Source organism: Ursus americanus, chromosome 9 (genome assembly GCF_024610735.1).
Source record: "Ursus americanus isolate L20-20 chromosome 9, mUrsAme1.1.p, whole genome shotgun sequence".
In the NCBI taxonomy this organism is placed as follows: Eukaryota; Metazoa; Chordata; class Mammalia; order Carnivora; family Ursidae; genus Ursus; species Ursus americanus.
Genome location: NC_142135.1, coordinates 41,282,640 through 41,304,706, shown reverse-complemented (window position 1 = coordinate 41,304,706; position 22,067 = coordinate 41,282,640). Strand labels below are relative to the sequence as shown.

General features: G+C 41.8%; 1 protein-coding gene across 9 annotated transcripts in view; it reads right to left on the bottom strand.

The window, feature by feature from the left end:
- Positions 1-22,067, bottom strand: part of LOC123797886 (uncharacterized) — a 297,452-nt gene that overhangs the window by 114,246 nt on the left and 161,139 nt on the right. For 8 of the 9 annotated variants that reach the window (XR_015725794.1, XR_015725795.1, XM_087864735.1 and 5 more), the window contains 2 exons: positions 10,185-10,248; positions 5,337-5,434 (listed from right to left, as the gene is read on the bottom strand). Coding sequence is in view for 7 of the 9 variants with exons in the window: in XM_087864735.1 (XP_087720861.1) it covers positions 5,337-5,434; positions 10,185-10,248 (162 nt within the window). In the remaining 2 variants the exon portion in view is untranslated. The remainder of the gene's footprint in view (positions 1-5,336; positions 5,435-10,184; positions 10,249-22,067) is intronic. The other variant, XM_087864737.1, reaches the window with a different exon arrangement.

The following is a 22,067-nucleotide window of genomic DNA, read 5'->3' as shown; positions in this document are numbered from 1 at the left end:
GACCCCAGGATCGTGACCTGAGCAAGAAGGCAGATGCTTAACTGAGTGAAACACTTAGGTGCCCTGAAAAACCACTGTATTTTCGAATTTAGAAAGTCTAGAGGCCCTCTCTATATGTCCTCTACTTTCTGCTTGCAAATGGAATAGTTTTCTTTAGTTCATCCCTTTCTTGTCATATATTTCCAACACTGGGCCTGAAAATGTTCTTAGTCAGATCCACAAGCTTATTAGTTGCACTTCCTAACTTCTGAGTTACCACATGTAGTAGTTTTGCCAATTATTTTGAAACAAAACCAGGGCCACGTGTTTTCGGTTTTTCGTGAGGGCAGCGCCGCACTGCTCTGCGCCAGTTTGTTCCCGTTAACCTTTGCCGTACAACCAACCACCTCAAAAATTAGGGGCTGAACGCATCAGATTTGCTCATAGTCCCGTGGGTCAACAATCTGTGCTGGACCCAGTGGCATGATGGTCTGGCTGCGTCTATAACCCACCAACAGCAGAGATCAGCACGGGGCGCCCGATATGGCAGCACTTCCTGGCGACACTGCAGCCACACCATAGCGGGCTGATCACACCGGGCCACTTCCGCGTGCTCTTCCACGCCTTTCCACCAGAGGCAGCGCCTTGTTTTCATGGAGTTGATGTGAATACGGACTGGCCTCCATTTCCCACAACGCCAATGACAAAACTACCACCGACGAACCTGCAGAATGCCTTATTTGCTATCATACTACTCTACACAATATCGCTCTTGATGAGAGAATTAATTTTTCAGCAAATGAAGTGGGTCATGGGCTTTTGCTCGTGGAATTCACTGGACTTACCATGGTCCTCATCTTTCTGAGGCCTGACAGAACGGTAGACAGGCCTTTGAAGACACAGGGTTTCAGTGGAGAACCACCCTTCTGTGACAGCCTCCAGGATGCCGTAGGTTCCAGAATAGTGTCTCATGTATCATACTGCTTCTTCCATAGATAGGATTCGGGAGCCCAAGATCAAAAGATGGAAATAGAAGTGACTCCTCTCAGATTACCCCTAACCTCTACTGGCAAAATTTTGTATTTTGGTTCAGAACTTTTTGTTGCTAAGGAGGAATGCTCCCAGGGGTGTGCATGTGTGCTCATGTGTGCACACGCACACACACACATGTGTACACACACACACACACAGAGGTTTCATTAAACTGGAAGCTGAGATGACCGCCCAGCCACTTGGGCTCTTCACAGCAGTAAACCACTCTTCAAAGAAGGAGGTTCCTTTATTGGTTGGGGTGATTGAGTCTATCAAAAAGAAATTGGTTTGCTACTTGAAAGGTTTCCTCCCTTCCACCAACCAATTCTGACACCACTGGGTGTCCTACAATCCAATTCAATTTTGACACTATCTGAGCGAGTGTCAGACTCCACAGGATTAAGGGCCCACAAGACTGCTCCCATTCCGGAGGCCAATTGCAAGTATTGGGTCCTCAGGTTACCCATGATTCTGTCCAACTCAATGACAAAGTTGGGGATCCCCATCACCCCCCTCCTCAGTTTCAATAATTGACCAGAATGACTCACAGAACTCAGGAAAACTTGATACTTACCATTAGAATTTGTTATGGAAGATATGAATGGATGAAAGGCACATAAGACAGCGCTGAGAGGGATCCTGAATGCAGGAGGCTCCGTCCCCATGGAGTTGGGATGTGCTACCCCCCCCCTGCGCGTGCCCGTGCACACAAACTCAGAAACTCCCCAAATCCCATCATTTAAGGGTTTTTAACAGAGGTGTCATCACAGAGGCGCAATGGATTAAATTGTTGGCCATTGGTAATTAATTCAATCTCCATTCCCTCACCCCCTCCCCAGAGGGGTGAGTCTGAAAGTTTCAACTCTCTAGTCACGTGCTTCTTTCCTCTTATGACCAGCCCCTATCCTGAAGCTATCTAAGGGGCTACCAAGGGTCCCCTCATTAGAACAAATGACATCCCATCATCCTTATCCCTCAGGAAATCCCAAGGGTTTTAGGAGCTCTGTGCCAGGAACCTGGGACAAAGACGAAATATTTTTCTTATTCGACCACATGATTACACAATGAGACCAGAGGCCTTTTAATACTCCCAAAGCTCTGTGACAAAGGAAACAGAAAACTGCAATGGCCCATTACAGGTGGGACAGCTAATAGTACAGACCCTTGAGGAGTGACAGATTAGGTCCCCCACCCACCATCAGACAAGCACCATGATGAGTTGAGGTACTTGCTAGGGGCAAAGAGAATATGGCACGGTTACAGAAAGAAGAAGTTTTATGTGCCAGCAATGACTGTGTGGCCAATTGCAGAAGAGAGGACTGTAGTGCTTACTAGTATTTCTTCCTTAATTTGGTATGAATATATATGTATTTTTTTTCTTTTTTTCTCTATGATTTTCCTACTGTCTAACATGAGATATGCTCATAATAGTTCATGTTACATATAATGTACATCATCATATATTACATATAATGCCAAGTTACCAAGCTATTGACTGTGCTGGATTGTTCTATCACCAGCTTGTTTAAGCTGAGAATGACTTTTCCTGGAATCCCTCCCCTCTCTCTGATTCCAGGCTAGAGTTGGCCAAAGCAGGAACTGGAAGAGAAGCAGCTTGGGATAAGGACGTGGGTCTACACAGCTCTGTTCCTTCTTCCTTCTCTTGGGAGTGAGCTGCCCACTCAGAGCACACATTCTGCCTCTCCCACAGGGGCGGATCTCTGCGGCAGGCTACCTCAGCCTGTGGCAGGGTGGATATGTCCTTCCAATTCTGGATTATGAGATCTGGGCCACATTCTCCAGCCTTCTCAGAGTAAAGATGGCATTTGAGGCTTCATCTGTCCTGTTTCTGTATACTTCTCAACTGGTTCAGATCTCAGGTGGGGGGCACCCGGGTGGCTCAGTCGTTAAGCGTCTGCCTTCGGCTCAGGGCATGATCTCAGGGTCCTGGGATTGAGCCCCACATCAGGCTCCTCTGCTAGGAGCCTGCTTCTTCCTCTCCCACTCCCCCTGCCCGTGTTCCCTCTCTTGCTGGCTGTCTCTCCCTCTGTCAAATAAATAAATAAAATCTTAAAAAAAAAAAAAAAAGAACTCAGGTGGGGAAGATAAGTATTCATTAATAGGCTCCCCTGAACCCTAGAATTCCTCAAGGAGACCTAAGAAAGCTTCCCACCAGATCTTGAAGGATGTCAGGGGACTAGAATAAAAGAGAACCAACGAGGCAGGCGCAGGAAACGTGTGGGCAGAGAAAAAACGTGGTGGGCAGGAAAAGGAAGATTCGTGTGAGAAATAAAACTAAAATTTTCTAAGCAAATGAAAAATAATGAGGGATGCAGTTTGACAACAGGACAGTGGGGCAGCTGATGAAGGCCTTGAAGACCAAATTTAAGGTTTTCATAACAGTTACTTTAATTTCGTGCCAATTATTCTGCTTCTCCAAATATGAAATTTTCTGATCAGCTTCACTCCCAATTTAATGAAATACACAATCGGCTCTTTTATAGATCTCTTTTACGGTGAATATAGGCTTCTTAATATCCAAATTAGAGAAATGACTTGTCAATAGTAATAGCCTCCCAAGCTCTCCAATTGCCCGTCTCTCTCAGCGCCCTTACTGTATCTGATCTTACTTGGAAATATATTCTGCAGTCTGGCAACATTACTAATCCTTACAGGAATAGAACCCCTTTTCTATGCAGTAGGTATTATTTCAGGGTGCTTTATTAGAAAGATAAGGAGAAAGAGGGTGGGGTGGGATGATAGAAACATTTTACCATGGCTCACGTATCTGTCAGGAATTTACCGATGAATTGTATCTCAGTGTCTGAGTTCATCCGTGTGTTATGAATCACACCGTTGGAAAATGTACCCATATTTCCCTCTGGTCCCTTTTCCCTCCTCCCCCACCCCCTTCCCACATTTCAAATTCATTTTTGTTTCTGTTCCAGGACTAATGAGACTGTGATCAATGCGTCTCTAGCTGACCCTGCCTTCCAGTCTTCAATCATAGCTTCTCTGTCGAATCCACTACTCTCTCCTCTTTGTCAACTGATGGATTTATTTAGTTAAGAAAACAAAAAATACAATCATGCCTCAACTCCACAAACAGGCCTCTGGTTTGATTTTCTTCATTTTATGAAATCCAACCAATTGCAGATGCTAGAACTACGTCTTTACTGTGTCTGTGTCTGGGCTGATAATATTTCCTGCTTTTGTGAAGATGCTTTAAGGTTCGCCTCTTTCTCCTCAAGTCAATTCACGAATGGTGTGCTCTGCAGGGCCACTTTCCTGAGGCTAAGGTTCTGAGATTATATCCAGAAAGTTCTATATCCCTAAACAGCTTTTTGCATGAGTTCGGTGCTCACAGTTCTCCCCTTACTAAAAGGGGGCTCCCAGTGAGGTCAGCACCCACCAAGGGGTGCTGGGAAGAGCCTCGCAGCCCAGATACCCACAGACGAGCCTGATGACCCAGGACAGGGGAGGGGTGCCGTGCCTGCAAACTTCAGAAGATCCCAGCAGGCTGCCCCCTCTGCTTCCGGAGCTGTGCCAACGTCACATTCAATCCCAACAGGCCTTTGTGTTTGCACAGTATTTGATAATTTGGACAAAACGTTTTTTACATATACCATCTCACTTGTTTCCTCCAACATGGCTAAAGGTAACCCTTTTCCTTAACTCTTTTTGGAGATGTAGAACCAGAGCTTCCGACGGTGAAGTTATTCACCTTAATTAGCATGACATATAAGCGGGCTCCCTCCGGCGCCAATTCCCTGACCTCCTGACTTCTGCTCTAACCCCCACCTCTATCACAGCGCACACCTCCATTCGGAGCCCCCAGAATGCCACCTCTGCACCCACGGCCTTCATCTCTGGCTACGTCTACCACTGGGCTCCACGGCGTCCAGGCCACAGAGCTTCCTAGCACATCGTAGAATGCTCCGGGCCACGGGCCGCGGACGCCTCACAGGTTCTGATGGGGAAATGTGGGAATTCTAAACCCTTCCAAGACCTGTCATGGAAATAAGCCTCGTGCCTTAGAGTGATCCCTACACTCGGACAAACTGGAATGATGGAGGCTCATGGCATAGGAAAAGGAAGGGGAGAGAAATGGCATAGAATTGCCTCTCTCTCCCCACTTTGTCTTAGTCTGCTTTTAAAAACAAAAAGCAAAACCATGGTGGTTTTTTGTCTTTTCTCCCCTTCTAGGATAGAGAAACTCATTTTAACCCCATTTTACCTAATTAAGGGGACACCCTATCATTTCTCCCACCCTTTATGTCCTTGCCTAAGGCCTTTCTTCTTTACAATAAGTAACACCCACGTACCTACAGGAGCCATCACCAAGATGACCCCAGGTTCTTTGGGCTGTCAATCTTCCCAGGTGACCTTGCTTCAAGTCTACTTCCCAAGGCTGGCTCTGCAACTCACAGAGAGAAAAAAATGGAAGTTCCATCTTACTAATCCAATTTAAATGAAATATTCTCCAAAGCAACAGATCTCAATGAAATCGATCTTCTTTCTTTTGTCATCTGTATGTTCACTGCTTTGATAAATAATCATTTGCATTTGGAAAGGGGAAAAATCAAGTAAAGCATAATTGAAGTCTGATACCACTTGGGAAATATGGTCATAGATGTGAGAATGTTAAGATGGTGCAGGGGACCCTAAAAAAATCATTCATGCAGCTAGCACACTGTGTATTTTATCTGCAGATTCCCGGACAAGCTTCAGCAGAGAAAACACTCTGGGGTCACAAGTCATATATATTTTCTGCAAGAATGAAATGCGTCTTCCATCTGAGGGTACTTTTTAGGAACAAAGCATTTGGAGAAATAGCTGTCTTGTAGCTGTTGTAATACTCAACCAGGAAGATAAACAAAATTTAATGCCAAAATGCTGGATAAAGAACAATGGGGAGAATGAGGTTTTTTACTCTTTAAATAATCCATCTTGCATTGTTTTAATGCAACTGCAATTAGCCAGAGAAGAAAGTTTGGGACTATTTCGTCCCATTTTCAAAAATCACCAATAGCACACATTACATGCAAATAATGCTTGGTATCATTTTAAATGCTTTCACATATACTTTAGTTTTATTCCCCTTGAGGTGATCAGAAAGGGCGATATTTTTGCAAGTGAGGAAGCTGGGGGAGGGAAATCACCTGCCAGGGTTGACACAGCTGCTTAGTGACCGCATTCGATTGGAACCCAAGTTTGCTGAACACCCATCCAGAACCCCCAAGGTCACATCAGGCCCATTAGGTTAGTTCCATACTGGTCACGAGCTTCCAGGCATTCCTGACATCCATGAAAATTGTATTTTTGATTGAGATCCTACTGATTAATCGTGCTCCTCCTCATTAGAGCCAAAGAACAGCATATTTAATTTCAAAAAAATGGAGGTTTACACGTAAATGCAGACAACGCCTTGCATAAAAGCCTCCTGCCTTGAATTTCTTGTAACACCTCTCTTTCAAAGACCTAAGGAAACTTTGCCTCCGCTTGCTAATCCTCCCAACAGGCCTGTGAAAGGCCCAGTGGGCAGTTTTAATTATGCCTGGTTTACAAATAGAAAAACTGAGACACAGATGGTGAAAAATAAAGCTGAGTAAGGGGTTTTCCCAGGACCACCCGGCCCATCAGGCCCAGGCCACTGCGGGCCAGGCCTGCCCCTTCTCCCCTGGACCACAGTTTCTGAGTAAGATATTTCCAACGGCAGATGATCGTTGAAGGCTCTGGGGAGTCTCAACCGTAATACACAGATACTTGAAGAAGTAGTAAAATAAAGGGGTCAGCGCATGGGGTTGTTGGGGGGGTAAAGGAGATGTATGGAGAGTGTTGGGCACCAAGTGGCTGGCAGGTGGTCTGGGTGAGACATGATAACAGGGAAACTGGTCTCTGCCTGAAAAGAAATGAGGCTGCTAATGCGGATACTTAATATTTACGAAAGAAAGGAAGGAAAAAAAGAAAGAAGCGGGAGAGGGAGAAACCTTTGTAAATGGGAAATCTGGCTTACTGCTCTTTTCCTGGGACTTGTTAGAGCCTGTAAGATGGTTTTACCTTCTGTAACAGGACAGTCTGGTGGTCGAAATATCATTTGAACATGTATATTTTGGCCGTGGCATTTCTTCACGCTGTCCTTAATGTAAGTCAACGTCCGCCTCACTGTGCAGGCTTCTTTGCTTAAATTACCCATAATGCCTTCAACCTAACCCAAGAACTTTATGCAGACACGTTCTATCTATTACGATTTGTTTCAACTTCAGTATAAAGGAATGACAGGCCCTTTGAAAAGTGAGTAGGTTTGACTGTATTGCAATGGTTTCTGACTTGCCTATCATAAAAACAATCCTTTTCTCCCTTTTACTCCTTTTCTTATCTCCCCAAACCAAACTTCTTTCCCTCCGACAAGCCAACTGCAGCCACACCACTGTGGTGCAAGTCGGGCCTACCATGAAGGTCCCGACAACTTCGCTTCGCAAATTCAAAGAAAGATATTTAAAAATTCATGGAATTCACCGACTATTTGGCTTTCTTTATGGCTAAATTCAATCTTTACCTCTCAGTTCTAACACACAGATCCCCTGACCACTGAGGAAGCCTCGGAAAGGTTGTCTGTCTTCTGGTTTGTCAGACTCGGTTGCTGGGCTCCATAGCATACTATTAACAACGTCGACATTAAAAAGCAATGAGCAAACATGCTTTATTGCTTAAAAGGAGGGATTGCTAAATATGGAAAAATTGAACAGCTTTTAACCTTGCCTAGGTAGTGTATACAACTATTCTTTCAATGTTTGATCCCATTATTTAATGTGTGAAAATAAATAAATAAGAATGGGCTGACAGACGTGGCAATATAATATCCTTTAATCTGCAGTTCACAGTGCATTTAAAAATAATAATTTTGAAAGGAGCATTTGAAAACATTTGATCTTAAAAATGCATATTTTGCTTATTCTAGTGTTTGTTGATTTGAAGGCTTTGAGGTCAGCCCAGTAAATATTCAGTTTGCTTGGCACAAACTGTGCAGGAATCTAATAGAAAGCAATATTGTTGAAAATGGATATCAATTGAAAACAGAGAGCAGTGTCAACTATTCCCCACTGGGAACAGACAACAATAAAACCAGTCAAGCATTACACAGCCGAGCCTGCCAAATGTCATTAGAGTGGAGAAAAAAGGAAAGGAACATGGTAGGGAAAGAAGCACTTTGCTTTATTTTTTTTTCCCTCCAATTTAAAAAGACAAAAAAAAAAAAAAAAAAGGAAAAAAAAGCTGGGAAGGGGAAGAAGGAGAACATTTGAAGAATAAGGACAATAAAATTGTGCTAAAATTGTCCAAGTCAGTATCACCATTACCTTAGGCCTGACATATCACTTTCCTCCCCCTTCCCCAAATGATTACATTATAAAGATTTTCAAATATTTTCTCTGTCTCTTCAGCTAATCATTGTCTCCCAATGACTTTCTGATCAGGTGCATTTGCAATCACAAAGTTCCCAATTGGTAAGCCAGCACTGTCATGTCATTCATACAAATCATGTTTCTATCATCATTTAATGAATTGATCGGAGTTCATATTGAAAAGAAAAGGTTTTGTAAATGTAAACTTTTTCACCGTTACCACTAAGCTTCAGTGGAGAGCCTTTCAGAAGGAATGGGCTGCAAAGACTATCTCTGGGTGAAAAGAAATGTTTACAGTAGCTCTCAGATCTGTTCCATGATGGGAACGTAGAAAAATAATCATTGGGCAACAGGCAGGGGGGACAGACACATCCCCACCACCATCCCCACCTGAAGGTAGAACTGGGAGCCAGTGACTTAGCCCCAGAGCCTCCGCTATATCTATGGCATTTTCATTGATGATTTGTAAATTTTCAAACAAAGAAAAATTGTCTCCTACAGACAATGGTCAAGCCTCTGAACAGCCAGCCAAGAGCTCCCCCTAGTGAGGTTGCACACGTATCAGAATGAGCTTCCCACTTGTGTGCATACACACACACACACACACACACACACACACACGCACATACACACGCGTGCACACAGTCTTAGACCTGACTCTTTAGTATAAAATGTTGTCCAGCTCCACATTCTTTTAAAGCAACATGAAATAATATCCCCTAAACTCTCCTGGATTGTTCCTCCTATTCATTGTTAAACCCCACACTCAGCAGTAAAGAGCCCAGTGAGGACTCCCTTAAGAAGGCAAAACTGTCATTCTGATCATATCATTCTGAAATAGTAATAATCACATATTGGCTCCAAATCTGCATCCTCAAGTAGATGCTATCAATATAGAAAGTCCTCGGGGGCAGCATATTACCATGTAATTAGCATAATAACTCTGTTGTGTAAACAAAATAAAAGACAGGCTTGAATATAAGAAATATATCTTACACTGTACTGGTATCTACAGCTTCTAGAGAAAAATCTATTGTCCTTGCCAATCTTCTATTTTGTTGCCACATTACTGTGATAAACACCTGCTGACACGTGCAAGCAGCTTTCTACTAAGTGTACTGCATTCGTACACATGTGTACACACGCCCGTACATTTTGTTGCAGAACAATATACAGAACACTCATCCTACTCATATGTAACAGAACTAATTTGCTATAACACCAGCATTGCATCTCCCAGACCAACCCTAATTCCTTCAAGTACATTTTGGCTTCCTCCAAAAAAGATATCTTATTGGTTTTATGAGCCTCGATAGGGCTCTGAAGGGAGAATAGGCATTCTTTGGGGGAAAGAAGGTAGCAAAGGTAGGAATCAGACATGGAGATGAAAGGGGTTTAATGTCTTCCTAAAAATTCTTTGAGAGGCATATCAACGTTTTTAGTAAAATACAAATGGCTGCCAGTTTGTAATTAACAGCTGCTTGTCTTAAGTATTCAGTACTTCTCTGCTCCTGCTAGTATTTGTTTCCTCTTCTTCAACTATAGATCTACAAGACAAGTGATCAGAGCTCAAAGATGTTAAAGGTGACTCTATGTCCCTGGGGGTCTAACTCTGGAATGCAATTTGTGGGATGTGACATATCGATGCTCAAGCCCTGAAATCCTCAGACATCAAAACAACACAGGTCAATTTACCTCTTGGAGTAAAAATACACCCACATGTAAAACTAAATTTAAATAAACCCCTGGCTTATAGATACTACTACTTACCTCCCAGGAGGACGATGACAAGTAATGCTGACGTCTTTGCAAAGCTTTGGTGCAACATTCTACCCTATGAATAAAAACAGTAAAATTGTTGTTTTTGTTATTTTCTATTTACTATTTTCTAGGGAATATTTTAACAAGCTTACTTGGTATACTCAGATCTTCGTTCTTTCCACGACTCTTCCGCCCCCTCCAAACAAAGAGACCGGGTAAGAGATTGGGGTGGGGAGATGGGCAATACCGATAACTAAGCCTGTCAGTGGGACAACCGTGTCTGTCACCCATTTCACCACCACTTGCTCAAATGATCAGGGCCAAGACTTCACTCCTATAAAACCTGTATCAGTGATGAACAGTCCACTGTTGGACTGTGGGTACAGAACTTCGCCTGCAAAACCGATTTTCTTCCCTTGCCAAAGGGGGAATTATAATGTTCAACACCTCCCTGAATCAAAAGGAAACCACTATACAGAGAACTGAAATTAGACCTATTACGTTAATTAAAATTCTGCCGGCATCTCTGAAAGTGTAATTTGGCCCAATGTGTTTTAAAAAAACCAAAACATCATGAAAATTAGCTAATGAATATTGTGCAGTCACTTCCCTAACATAAAATAACTCAACCATTTAAATTGCACAAATTCCAAAATGGTCTAATTTACAATACGTCGTTGTTTGCTTGTTTGTTTTAGAAGTGCTTAACCTAATAACATGGTGAGATTGTATTTTTTAAAAAATTCCAATCTTAATGAAATAACAAGAGACTCGTGGTTGAATTTTCCTATGAGTTTAGTTCCTACAACCCTAAATATTTAACTCTGACAATATTTACTTCTGCTTAAATTTATTATTCAGAATTTGGTCCTTTTGGTTTTCACTAGGCTGAAAGTTAGGAGTCTCAGACTTTTAAGCCAATGCTGACAATTACCCATCATTTGACCTTGAGTGAGCCACTGTGACCTTGGACTCTTGGCTTCTTCATTTGTAAATTATGAGTAATAATATCTACCCCTCTGGCCTCCCGGGGTCTCTGTGAGAATTAAATGAGATGATACATGTGGTAAGTGTTTTAAATATTAGAAAGTATTAGATAAATCTATGCACTATTATTTTGAAAAGTATCATCTTAATCAGTCAATGAATATGTAATCATCTTTTAAACTTTCCCCAATTGATTTCTCTAAATCGTTCTTTTTTTTTTTTTTTTTAGAAAACCATAAATGTTGAGTTATTTATTGGCAAAGATTAAAAAAAAAAAACAACAATTCCTGGTACCATTAGAAACTTAGTTTGGTATCAACCTCTGTTCCAGTCAGTCTTTCCTCCTCAGAATTGACCCCCCCCAAATTGTATGAAGTACGGACCATATATATAACCATTGTGCTCCTTTGTGTTGGGTTCTCCTAGGCTAAAAAGTATTGTCCAAGGGTTTTTCACAGAAGAATTTGTAGAGAAGCTTCCATCGCCACCAGATAAAAGCTCTGCTTCCCCTTGACTCCATCATAACCCAAATGGAAGAATCAGCCCCCAGATGTGTCCCTGTGTTAAAAGTGCAACCACATGGAATACTATACAGCACTAAAAAGAAATGAATTACTGACACACACAACAACATACGTGAGTCTCAAATACATTTACACTAAATAAAAAAGCTAGATGAAAAAGCTGCATGTTGTAGGATTCCACTGACATGACATTCCAGAAAAGGCAAAACTACAGAACAGGAGACAGATCATGAGCTGCCAGGGGCTGAAGGTAGAAGGGAGGGGCTTGACTGCAAAGGGGCAGGAGGAAATTTCTGCAAGTGGGGGACCTGTGCTGTAGTTTGGTTATGGCAGTGGTTACATGACAGACATGCGTCTGTCAAAGCTCATACTCAAAAGGAGGAATTTTACTATATGCAAATTACAGCTCAATAAATCTGACATTTAAAAAAATCACGGAAAAGTCAACGTGAGTTTGTTACCCTGCTTGGATCATGATTCTTCCTGTAAAAGCAAATTGTATTTCCATGGCAATTCAAATTTGTTTTCTGGTAAGATGAAGTCACATTAAGCTAATCAAGGCACTTAGCTGAATATGGTTAAACTTTGAAATAAAATTTTCACTACATATCTATCACAACAGTGATTAATTACCAGGGTCCAAATAGTCTATTTGTCTTAACAGTGATCACCATTTCATTTTTGCTGTTTCCAGTTGAGAGGAAAGGATTTCATGTCTTAATTGGTTAGATAGATTCTATCTCCCCTCCAACCTCATCTAGTCCTTAGAGAATTGTTTATAACCCTCTATAGGTGTGGCTCATAGGAATGGGAGTATGTCCCCTCATAAGGGGTTGTCTGTCAAAAAAATTTAGCTGCTTACAAGAGGACCTCACTTAAATTGAATTCTGAGCAAAATATGGACCCAGATATAGCTGATGAAAGGCCTGTAAAAGGAGATTTTAAAACAGAACAAGCAAACCTAGCTAAGCGAGTCTCCTTTTAAAATAGGGTCGGGAGGCCATTCGGGAGGCAGAATCTGTGCATGTCCTCATCGGAGAGGGCGTGAACTTTTTAAAGACCTTCTAGGCAGCTTCAAGCCCGGAGCCTGGACTTGGCTTCCTCCTCACATGACACCTGACTCCCCCGCACTCTGCACTCAGAAAGGAACCAATTCCATCTAACAAGTTTCAACCCTTCATTTGCTTATTAATTCAACCAATCCCAGCGAACCTAGTTTCAATCCCTGTTTTGCATAGAGGACCTGAATGAGAACTACCCTCAAAGTCTTTGCCTATATACCTCTGCCCCCTCTCTGTCTTCCTCCAAACACATTTCAAGTTTCTACCTGAAACTGTGGCTTCTGATTTGCAATTCTAATTGCCCAAATAAATGCCTCTTCACTTAAATTTTCAGTGAATTCTCTTGGTTGACAGGACCCCAAAAGAGCAAATAAAGCGAACGAATCAAAAATAGCCCTGAGAATTCAGTGAAGAAAAGCAACCCATGTACTATAGAGATGTGCTGTCAAATACTAGTACTGGAAATGTTTCTTCTTTTTTTTTTTTTTTTAAGATTTTATTTATTTATTTGACAGAGAGAGAGAGAGACAACCAGCGAAAGAGGGAAGCAGGGGGAGTGGGAGAGGAAGAAGCAGGCTCCCAGCAGAGGAGCCCTATGCGGGGCTCGATCCCAAAACTCCGGGATCACGCCCCAAGCCGAAGGCAGACGCTTAATGACTGAGCCACCCAGGCGCCCCTGGAAATGTTTCTTCTTAAAAACCAGGGTGCAGCTTTCAGCTGCAATGATTTTATTTTCATATCAATCAAATTATAGGATTTATAAAGCAGGCAGAGGGGTCAGTAGGCAGCTCCTTCTTGGGACACGGTTGCTGCAGGGGCTTCTGAGGGGTGGATCTCTGGGATGGGGAGGAGTTGTGAGCAAGGAATCCCACCTCTCCGGATCCCCATTCCACTCCTTCTGTTGTAAAACGCCATTTAAAGCAATGCCCGAACAATCTATGGCTGGAAACACAATTATTTGCAGGTGTCTCAAAGCCATTTCGGCTCATTCACTCTTCCTTTCTCCTCATTGACATTAGTTTAATCTGTGAAAATCAGATCACAATTATGCCAGACTTTTTACCTCATTAGTTTTCTATTGTCTGTTCTGAGGCATTGCATATATTTCTACCTCCAGGCGAGATTGGTTCTTGTCTGAACTTGCTCTTATCCCTTCCCCCTCTTCATTCTTATGAGTAAGAAACACTTTTAATCCAATAATTTAACTACTTCTGGAGCTAACCTGGAAAGATTTCACCTGCGTTTTTTTAAAAACTGGCAACTTTGAGATATAAACATGTTTCTGGTTGTCATCCCAATCATGCATGAGATATATACATGAAACACCCACACCCCCAGGATTTGCTCTCTAGACAAACAGCAATTCTCTGCAGATAGCAAATTATATTAAATACGTATAATTCCATTTTTCCATTGTGTTAAATCACAGCAGCGTTGTTTTCTTGGTAAATGTGTGTCTCTTGTGTGTCTTTATTACTATGATCGGAAAAGCATTACCTAGAATTATTTTAACTATATTTAGATTGGGGTTAAGGCACCCACTTTGTACAGCCAGATCCATGGGATCAAGCCAGGGACATCAGTGAGAGTATGGGGCTGTTTTCTGCAAACCCTTGAATTTAAGCATTTAAGACGACAGCGATTTTTTTTTATTTCTCAGGATGCTATTCAATACACATAAGTAGATAAGATGTGGAAATTTCTTGTCAACTAATTATACAAGAAGACAATGTGTGCCTTTCATATTTTGGCTATCACTCTGTTTACAAATGCTTTTGATACATATTTGAGGCTCTCAAATCTAATTTTTTGATTTGGGGCTGAGGGACCGTGGCTATAGCCCTCAGAAATTGGGGTCAATAAAGAAAATTACTAATAGTTATTTGAGCAGCTACATATTTCAGTATTAGCTGTGCTATTAACTTTTCAAGAAATCTAAGTTATATTTACAGACTCTCATGAACTGTTAGTCATTGTTTATTTCCTCGTTGCACATCGGCAGGAATTATCTGCCATACCAAGAAGCGTCAGATCTCCTGACTAAACAACTTTTCTTCCTTTGGGGAAAAAAAAGTAATAATAACCTTTGATTGTATACGAACATCATAATCCACATTGTCATTCCTGACCCAGCCCATGCCAAGAACACGGGACGATTTACATATGCTCTAATCAAATATTTGGGGGCTGGGGAATCTCACGGCGTATCTCTAGATCAAGCTTATGTGACATGCCTTGGATTGCAGCCAGGTTTGAGGCTCTTCATTTTTAAAACAATAACCACCTGCTAAAAGAAGAAACAAGCCATTTCCTCCTTGACATTCATCAGCTTAGGATCAGCAGAATCTTCCCGCTGCTCGGATTGAAATGTAATAGCTGCAAGGTTGGAAACTGAAATCTTGCACTAAGCACTTCGTTGCTGCTGGCTTGTAATTTTTTTCTCTTCAAAAATTACATACACAAAGCAGTTTTAGACTCTGTAATCAGATATTTTGCCTCATACTACTGTGTGATTTGGGATGTTTTCTTTTTCCTTTCCTTTTTTTTTTTTTTTTTTTTTTTTTTGTAGCGAGAGAACTAGATCTGCACAACCAGTGCTTTCAGGGAACACGCATATGCTACACAGGACCCCGGCCCCCCACCACTGCTGTGTGGCATTTGCGGGCTGTGACCAAACTAAGGGAGGAAGATGAACTCAGATTAGTTAACTTCCATGGGGCCCCAAACACGAAAAACTCGGGGTTGACTCAACTCATTTTCACTTGCTTGCTGTTCAGCACTGCAGGGGTCAGTCGATGCATGCATCCCAGGTGACGGGAGGGGGGGATGTCTTACAAAGGGGAGGCAAGGAGCACAGAGAGGCCAAAGGAAAAAAAGGACTTGATCTTAGCCTCCAAGGGTTGCCGTGTAGTGGGTCCGGACTTTGCGGGAGCATGAAACGCGTCTGGCTCGACTGAGGCACGGTGATTCACCCCAATGTCCTCTGGTTTGTCTCCACCCTGAGCTGACAATGGCGTTATAATTTTATACTCTCACCAGTCCAAGTACTTATTGTGAGGAAGCACTTGAAAAATACCAGATTTGTAAAATTCATAAACAAGCAACAGAAAATACTGCGAGAAAAGTGGCATGTTTTATATGCAAAATGTACGGTTAAAATGGTATGGTATTTGCATTGCTTATGTGCCACCGCTGTGGAACGGACGCTTTCCCCTTAGAATGGGTTACCGCTTAGAAATGCACACGTGCTTAATATCTGCATTGATAACAAGCATCACATAGTGCATTGCTTTGGCATACTGTGGCAATAAATTTTCACTTAGAGAAATTTCAATTTACAAATCCATTTTTTCCCAAGATCTTCAAAATGGAACAAGAGCATCTTTAAGCATCTCTCTCTGTGTACTAGTGTGTGTGTGTGTGTGTGTGTGTGTGTGAGAGAGAGAGAGAGAGAGAGAGAGAGAGAGAGAGAGAGAAAGATTCGGTTTTTTTCTTAGGGGTCTTCAGACCTCAGACTTGTCCAAAAAATATCATCCACACCTTACTTCCCAACTTTCCACATCACATCTCATTCACTTACCCAGGATGAAAACTTGGAAATCATCTTGAAATCTTTGTCTTCTCCCATCTATTTATATAATATCAGAAAATAAAGGATGTAAGCAACCAAATTAGATCGGGAGATGCTTACAGTTTAACTACTCAACTTACAAAGCAACTACATGGTAAAGCAAATGTAAGCTAAACTATGACTATAACTCCATATTCTAATAACCTTCTCGAAAATTCAAAAAAACTTTTTGGCAGTCTTTTTGGCCTATCTGATTAGAATGTCCCAGATTTTCCGTCTTTACCTGGAGATAGAGATAAAGAAGTACTTACACCAGGGGCCTGATAAGTATCTGCCCTTCCGCTTCCTTGTCCGGGGGCGCTTACGTTACCAGCATTCACCTTAACCCACACATTCTTTGTGAAGATCATCTGAAACAATTTGTCCACTATACCAGGGTTGCTTTAGCTAAAATTAGGTAATATTATCCATAAATACATTTAACTTCAAATGTCTGCATAGGTAACTGAAAAGCACCTGAATACACTAAAAGCCACAGGATGTACGAAGGCACCACCAGCAAGCCCTTTGCTTTGTTGTCGCCCCTTCTTGCCCACGAGCCCTCAAGCCTTGTACGTGAAATGTGGCCATCTGATACATGGATCCAGGCAGGATGCTGGTGTCAATCTGCATATTAAACATGAGTGAGGGGCGCCTGTGTGGCTCGGTCGGTGAAGCGTCTGCCTTCGGCTCAGATCATGATCTCAAGATCCTGGGATGGAGCCCCGTGTTGGGCAGGGAGTCTGCTTCTCCCTCTTCCTCTGCCCTTCCCCTGATTTGTGCTCTCTCTCTCTTAAATAAATAAATAAATAAATAAATAAATAAATAAATAAATAAATAAAATCTTCTCAAAAAATTAAAAAACGTTAGGGAAGCAGAACTTTTTTTCCCCTTTGGGTTAAAAAAATAAACTCTATAGATAGAAGTTCTAATATCTTGTAGCATCTCAAACGGAGCATCTTGAACCTCTCCTGGAATATAAAAACTCCCATTTTTATATACTCCATTTGAGGGGTCACGACCGTATTAGTCAGGATTCTCCAGAGAAACAAAACCAATCGGATCTTTCTCTCAATGCCCACTCCCCTCCCTCCAGAGACATAATCTACAATATTAGACATTCTATCTCTCCAAAGAGAGAGGGAGAGGGAGAGAGAGAGAAGCAAAGATTGATTTTAAGGAATTGGCTCATTGGTCATTGGGGCTGGCAAGGACAAAATATGTAGGGCAAGCCAGCAGCCTGGTGATTCGGGTTAAGAGTTGCTATTGCAGTCTTGAACTGAAGTCTAGAAACTCAGGCAGAACTTCTGTGTTACAATTTGAAGGTATAATTTCTTCTTTGGAAACCTCAGTCTTTTCTCTTAAGGCCTTCAACTGATTGGATGAGGCCCACCCACATCATGGAGAACAATCTGCTTTACTTAAAGTCAACAAATTGTAAATGATAATCACAACTTAAAGATACCCTTACAGCAACATCTGGACTGGTGTTTGATCAAACAACTGGTCACCACAGTCCAGCTAACGTGAGACTTAAAATTAGCGATCACCATCTGTTACTACCATCCACTGTGCTCTGGTGGTGACCAAAAGATGTGGGAGAGGAACCTCACCACAGAGACAAAATGAGAGACTGCTTTCCTCTTCTCCCATCATCTCCCAGCCCCAAAGGCCTCAGTGCAGAGAAGGAAAGAAAAGCAAAGAGAAAACAACCCTCCACTCTGCTCTAGGTTCATGCTGGGAATTCTTCCCTGTCCTGAGAGAAGAGAGCTTTGAATCAAATCAGACCGAAACTGAGAAATCAGCATGACTGAATCTTAATTACTAAACTGAAACCGTTCATCACCAAAGGGGACTAGAAACTTGTGGAATTGGATCAAGATGTCATTGAGACAAGTGTGAAGCAGGGAAGGGGAGTTCCACCCCACAGAATGGTAACCATATTAGAAAATACAAAACTGCAGGAAAATGTTATGAGGAGACTTCACAGGCATCCAGTTCTGCACATGTGGCGCAAGGAGCAGAGAGTGAAGACACCAGGAGGAAAACTGGGTCGGGATAACAGAGGGGGGCAGGGATGTGGTGTCACTAAGTGTGTAATACAGACCTTCCAGGTGGATCATGTGGACACACTTGCCAAGAGCTGACCTGATGTAGACAAGTGATGAGGTTATCAATGGTCAGAGGACAGACCTCAAAGTAGGGCACATATCAGCTTGGAACTAGACTCTGCCACTGTAAGCATGTTGCTTCATCTCTTTAGGCCTCAGTTTCCCTCACCATAAAATGGGAATGAGAGCAGTGCTTGTATTCTAGGGCTATGAGGAGTAAATAGTCATGCAGAGTGAGTGCTCCAATAAATGGTAGCTGGAGTCATCATCACCATCATCCTCTTCATCAGCAGATGCTAGAAGTTTCTTTGGCTGCTAAAAGTGAACCATCTGGTAAACTCCTGATTTACTCTGCTGAAAGTTTTATGTCTTGAAAGAAGATATTGACTGCCACTTATAGAACTTCTGTATCGTAACAGGCACTCTGCTAAAAGCATTTCTTATACAATTGCCACAGTAACCTCACAAGGTAGATGCTGTCTGCATTTAACAGATCAGAAACACTACTGAGGCTTAGAGAGGTTAACCAACTTGCCCAAGGTCACACAGCTCATTAGAGGCAGAGCCCCACTGTTCCTACCAGACCACACTGTGTCCCACTGAGTATGGACCTCATTCTGAAGAACTTGCCCATAGTGGAAGTTTTGAACACCAAAAGAAAGCAGCTGGGCTGACAGTAAGTTTGAATTCTAATAAAAAGAACTAAAAGCATAATCATAATTTAACATATCCTTGATTTTAGATGAGCAGACTTCAACATACCTTTGATTTTAAGTGAGCAGATTAAAAAATGTCTGGGGGCTGGGGGGGGAATGAAAAATGGATATGTGACTATGGACATTACACTCTACAGATGGGAGTCCATAATCAAGCGAATTTCTGAGAGCCAAATAAAATCCGGTCAAAGGGGAAAACAGGAAAGGAAGGCAATCTGAAGAAGCAGGTGTGGCTACAAAGGATTTCTCTGATGAAGGTGGATTCTAAAGGACCTTGATCCAAATGTCTAAGTCATTGAATTATGAAGGAGCAGCACAAACCAGAAGGATTAGTGTTCACTTGGCCAAGTACGGAACAAACAAGGACGACAGAAATGTTGTTAAACCTTCTGGAGGCAGAAATACAAAACAAGGGATTGACCCACTGCTTGAAGGAGGTGATAGAGTATTGAGGAAATGGCAGAGAAAAGGCAGAATGACGCATCTCCAATTTTGTTTATTTTTCCCTTCCAAGAAATCTAATCTTCTAACTGCAAGTGTCGAGGTGCTTAGAGCAAATGAAGATAACCGATACCTGCTTTCACCTGAAGTCTCCAATCCCAGTTATACTTCATCCCCAATAACCTGCCACTAGAATTGCAGAATCACTGCTAAAATCCAAGAAAAATCAAAATTAGAAGGAAAAAAAAAAAAACCAGTCAAATAATTGTTTTCCCAAAATTCCAAGTGCGTCTTGGTTTACCAGAAGTATCAAATGCTACAGGTTGAGCTACCATAAGGAAGAAGGGCAGGGACAACAGAAATTATTGAGAAGGAAAAAAAAGCTAAGTTAATATATCAATATTTATCTTTTCAAGGAAAAATAAAATATGTCATTTCGGGAGTCTTAGGATCAAGAATGAGTAGATCTTAGCATCTATCTCCAGCAAGATTACATGCACCCCGTTTTCAACTTCTTAGAAACTGAGTATTAATGCTGAACCAAAGCCAACATTCCTAGAGTGCCGACCGTGCACTGAATTCAGCCTGCAGGCCTGTTCTGCTATGTTTGGGGTCATTTGTTTGTTTGCTTGTTTTTAATGCCTTTAAATGGGTCATATACTCCTTACAATCTCTGACTGTCTTCCATCCATCATCCAGTCATGAACACTACCTACCTACGACTGTGGGCATCGCTTGAAATTGCAACCTTTCTCTGGGACACATAAGGTAAATCTCCTTTTTTTTCCTTTTGTACCCCTTCACATCCTTAAAGCCTGATGAGATTTTGAACAAGATTACATCAGAGACTGAGCCCTTCCTGAGGCCACTAAAGAGGCCTTCTGTCAGTCACTTGCAAATGTTTTTATTCTAGTTTCAGGACCAAAGATCCTGTAACCCATTTCACCGACCCTTCCCACTGTCCAGAACTTAGTAGTGAAAAAAAATTACAGAGGATCAAAATGTAGAAGTTGTAATAAACTTGTTGCTAGCAACATAATTTAATTGCTCATTGTTATTCCACAGAACAAAATATAATCTTACACATAAAATTTTCATTCTACCTCTGTCTCTACAGACATTTTTGGTAAATGGGAGTACTTGTCTTTCTGAATCATCATAAGCACAAAATACGGCTAAGTGTATTTTAAAGGTCCTATAAATTAAAAAGAGCTTGGTCATCTTACGATGCTGACTATTTAACTCATATTTTAAGCATTTTAAGTAGCACAAATTCATAGGGAGCATATTGCCAATAAATTGTGACTATCTAAGCAAATTTTCAATGGAGTATGTATACATTTTCTTTAAGAAAAATATACAGATCATTTAAATTTGAACTACAATACCATCATGTTTTAAAGTCAAGTTATTAGAAAATTATAGGCCAAAAACACTGTTGAAATAAATATGCAACCTACATATTCAGGTTAAATAAGCTGCAGCCAATTAAACAAATAAGAAGAAACCAAGTTAATGATAACTGGTCATTAAATAAAACTAGAATAAAAACTGAAAGGAACAGCCAACCCAATTGCACTGATAATAAAGGATTCTTTCTGAACTTGGGACATTCCAGCTAGCTGGATGTATGCGTGCGTAGAGGGAGCTGGGTACTGTGGCTAGTGGTCAAGTGTACGGCGAAGTAGGGAATTGTTGCTCCCAATCCTGGGGAGGCATTGCTATGACTTTTTTTAAAATAGATTTTATTTATTTATTTGAGAGAGAGAGAGAAAGTGAGCATGAGCGAGGAGGGGGGCCAGAGGAAGAGGGAGAAGCAGACTCCCTGCTGAGCAGGGAACCTGACTCGGGGCTTGATCCCAGGACCCTGGGATCCTGACCTGAGCCAAAGGCAGACGCTTAACTGACTGAGCCACCCAGGCACCCCCTATGACTGTATGTATACTAAATCTAGTAATCTTTGCTAATTCACCAAGTCGTATAAATGAAAGGCACTGAACCTTCATGTCATTTGTCTAGAGAGCCAAGAAGCCCAGTTGATAGAGCAGCCATTACCTGAAACCTTTTGGCAGAGAGAAAAGAGCTCTCTGGACAGTCTTGTACCAACAACTCAAAGCTTGGTCCAGAAAAATATGCATCACCTCTGCTCACAACTCATTGGCCGCTGCTGGGCTCAGAGCCCTACCAACCACAGGAGGCCAAGAAATACCATTCTATCACGTCCCCAAAAGGCAGAGATCTGGACATAGTTAGTAAAGAGAATTCATTTTCACATCACTAAGAAGACCCTTTTAGTGGACCTTTGTAGTATGCTTTTAAGTTAGAGTTTTAATCTGTCTGCCACGGGCCTTACGCACTGTGCCTTTCTTTGGTAGCCATCATGGATGATGATGGCTTTTGTCATCGTTTTCCTTTTGTAAGGGATCGATCAGCTAACAATTA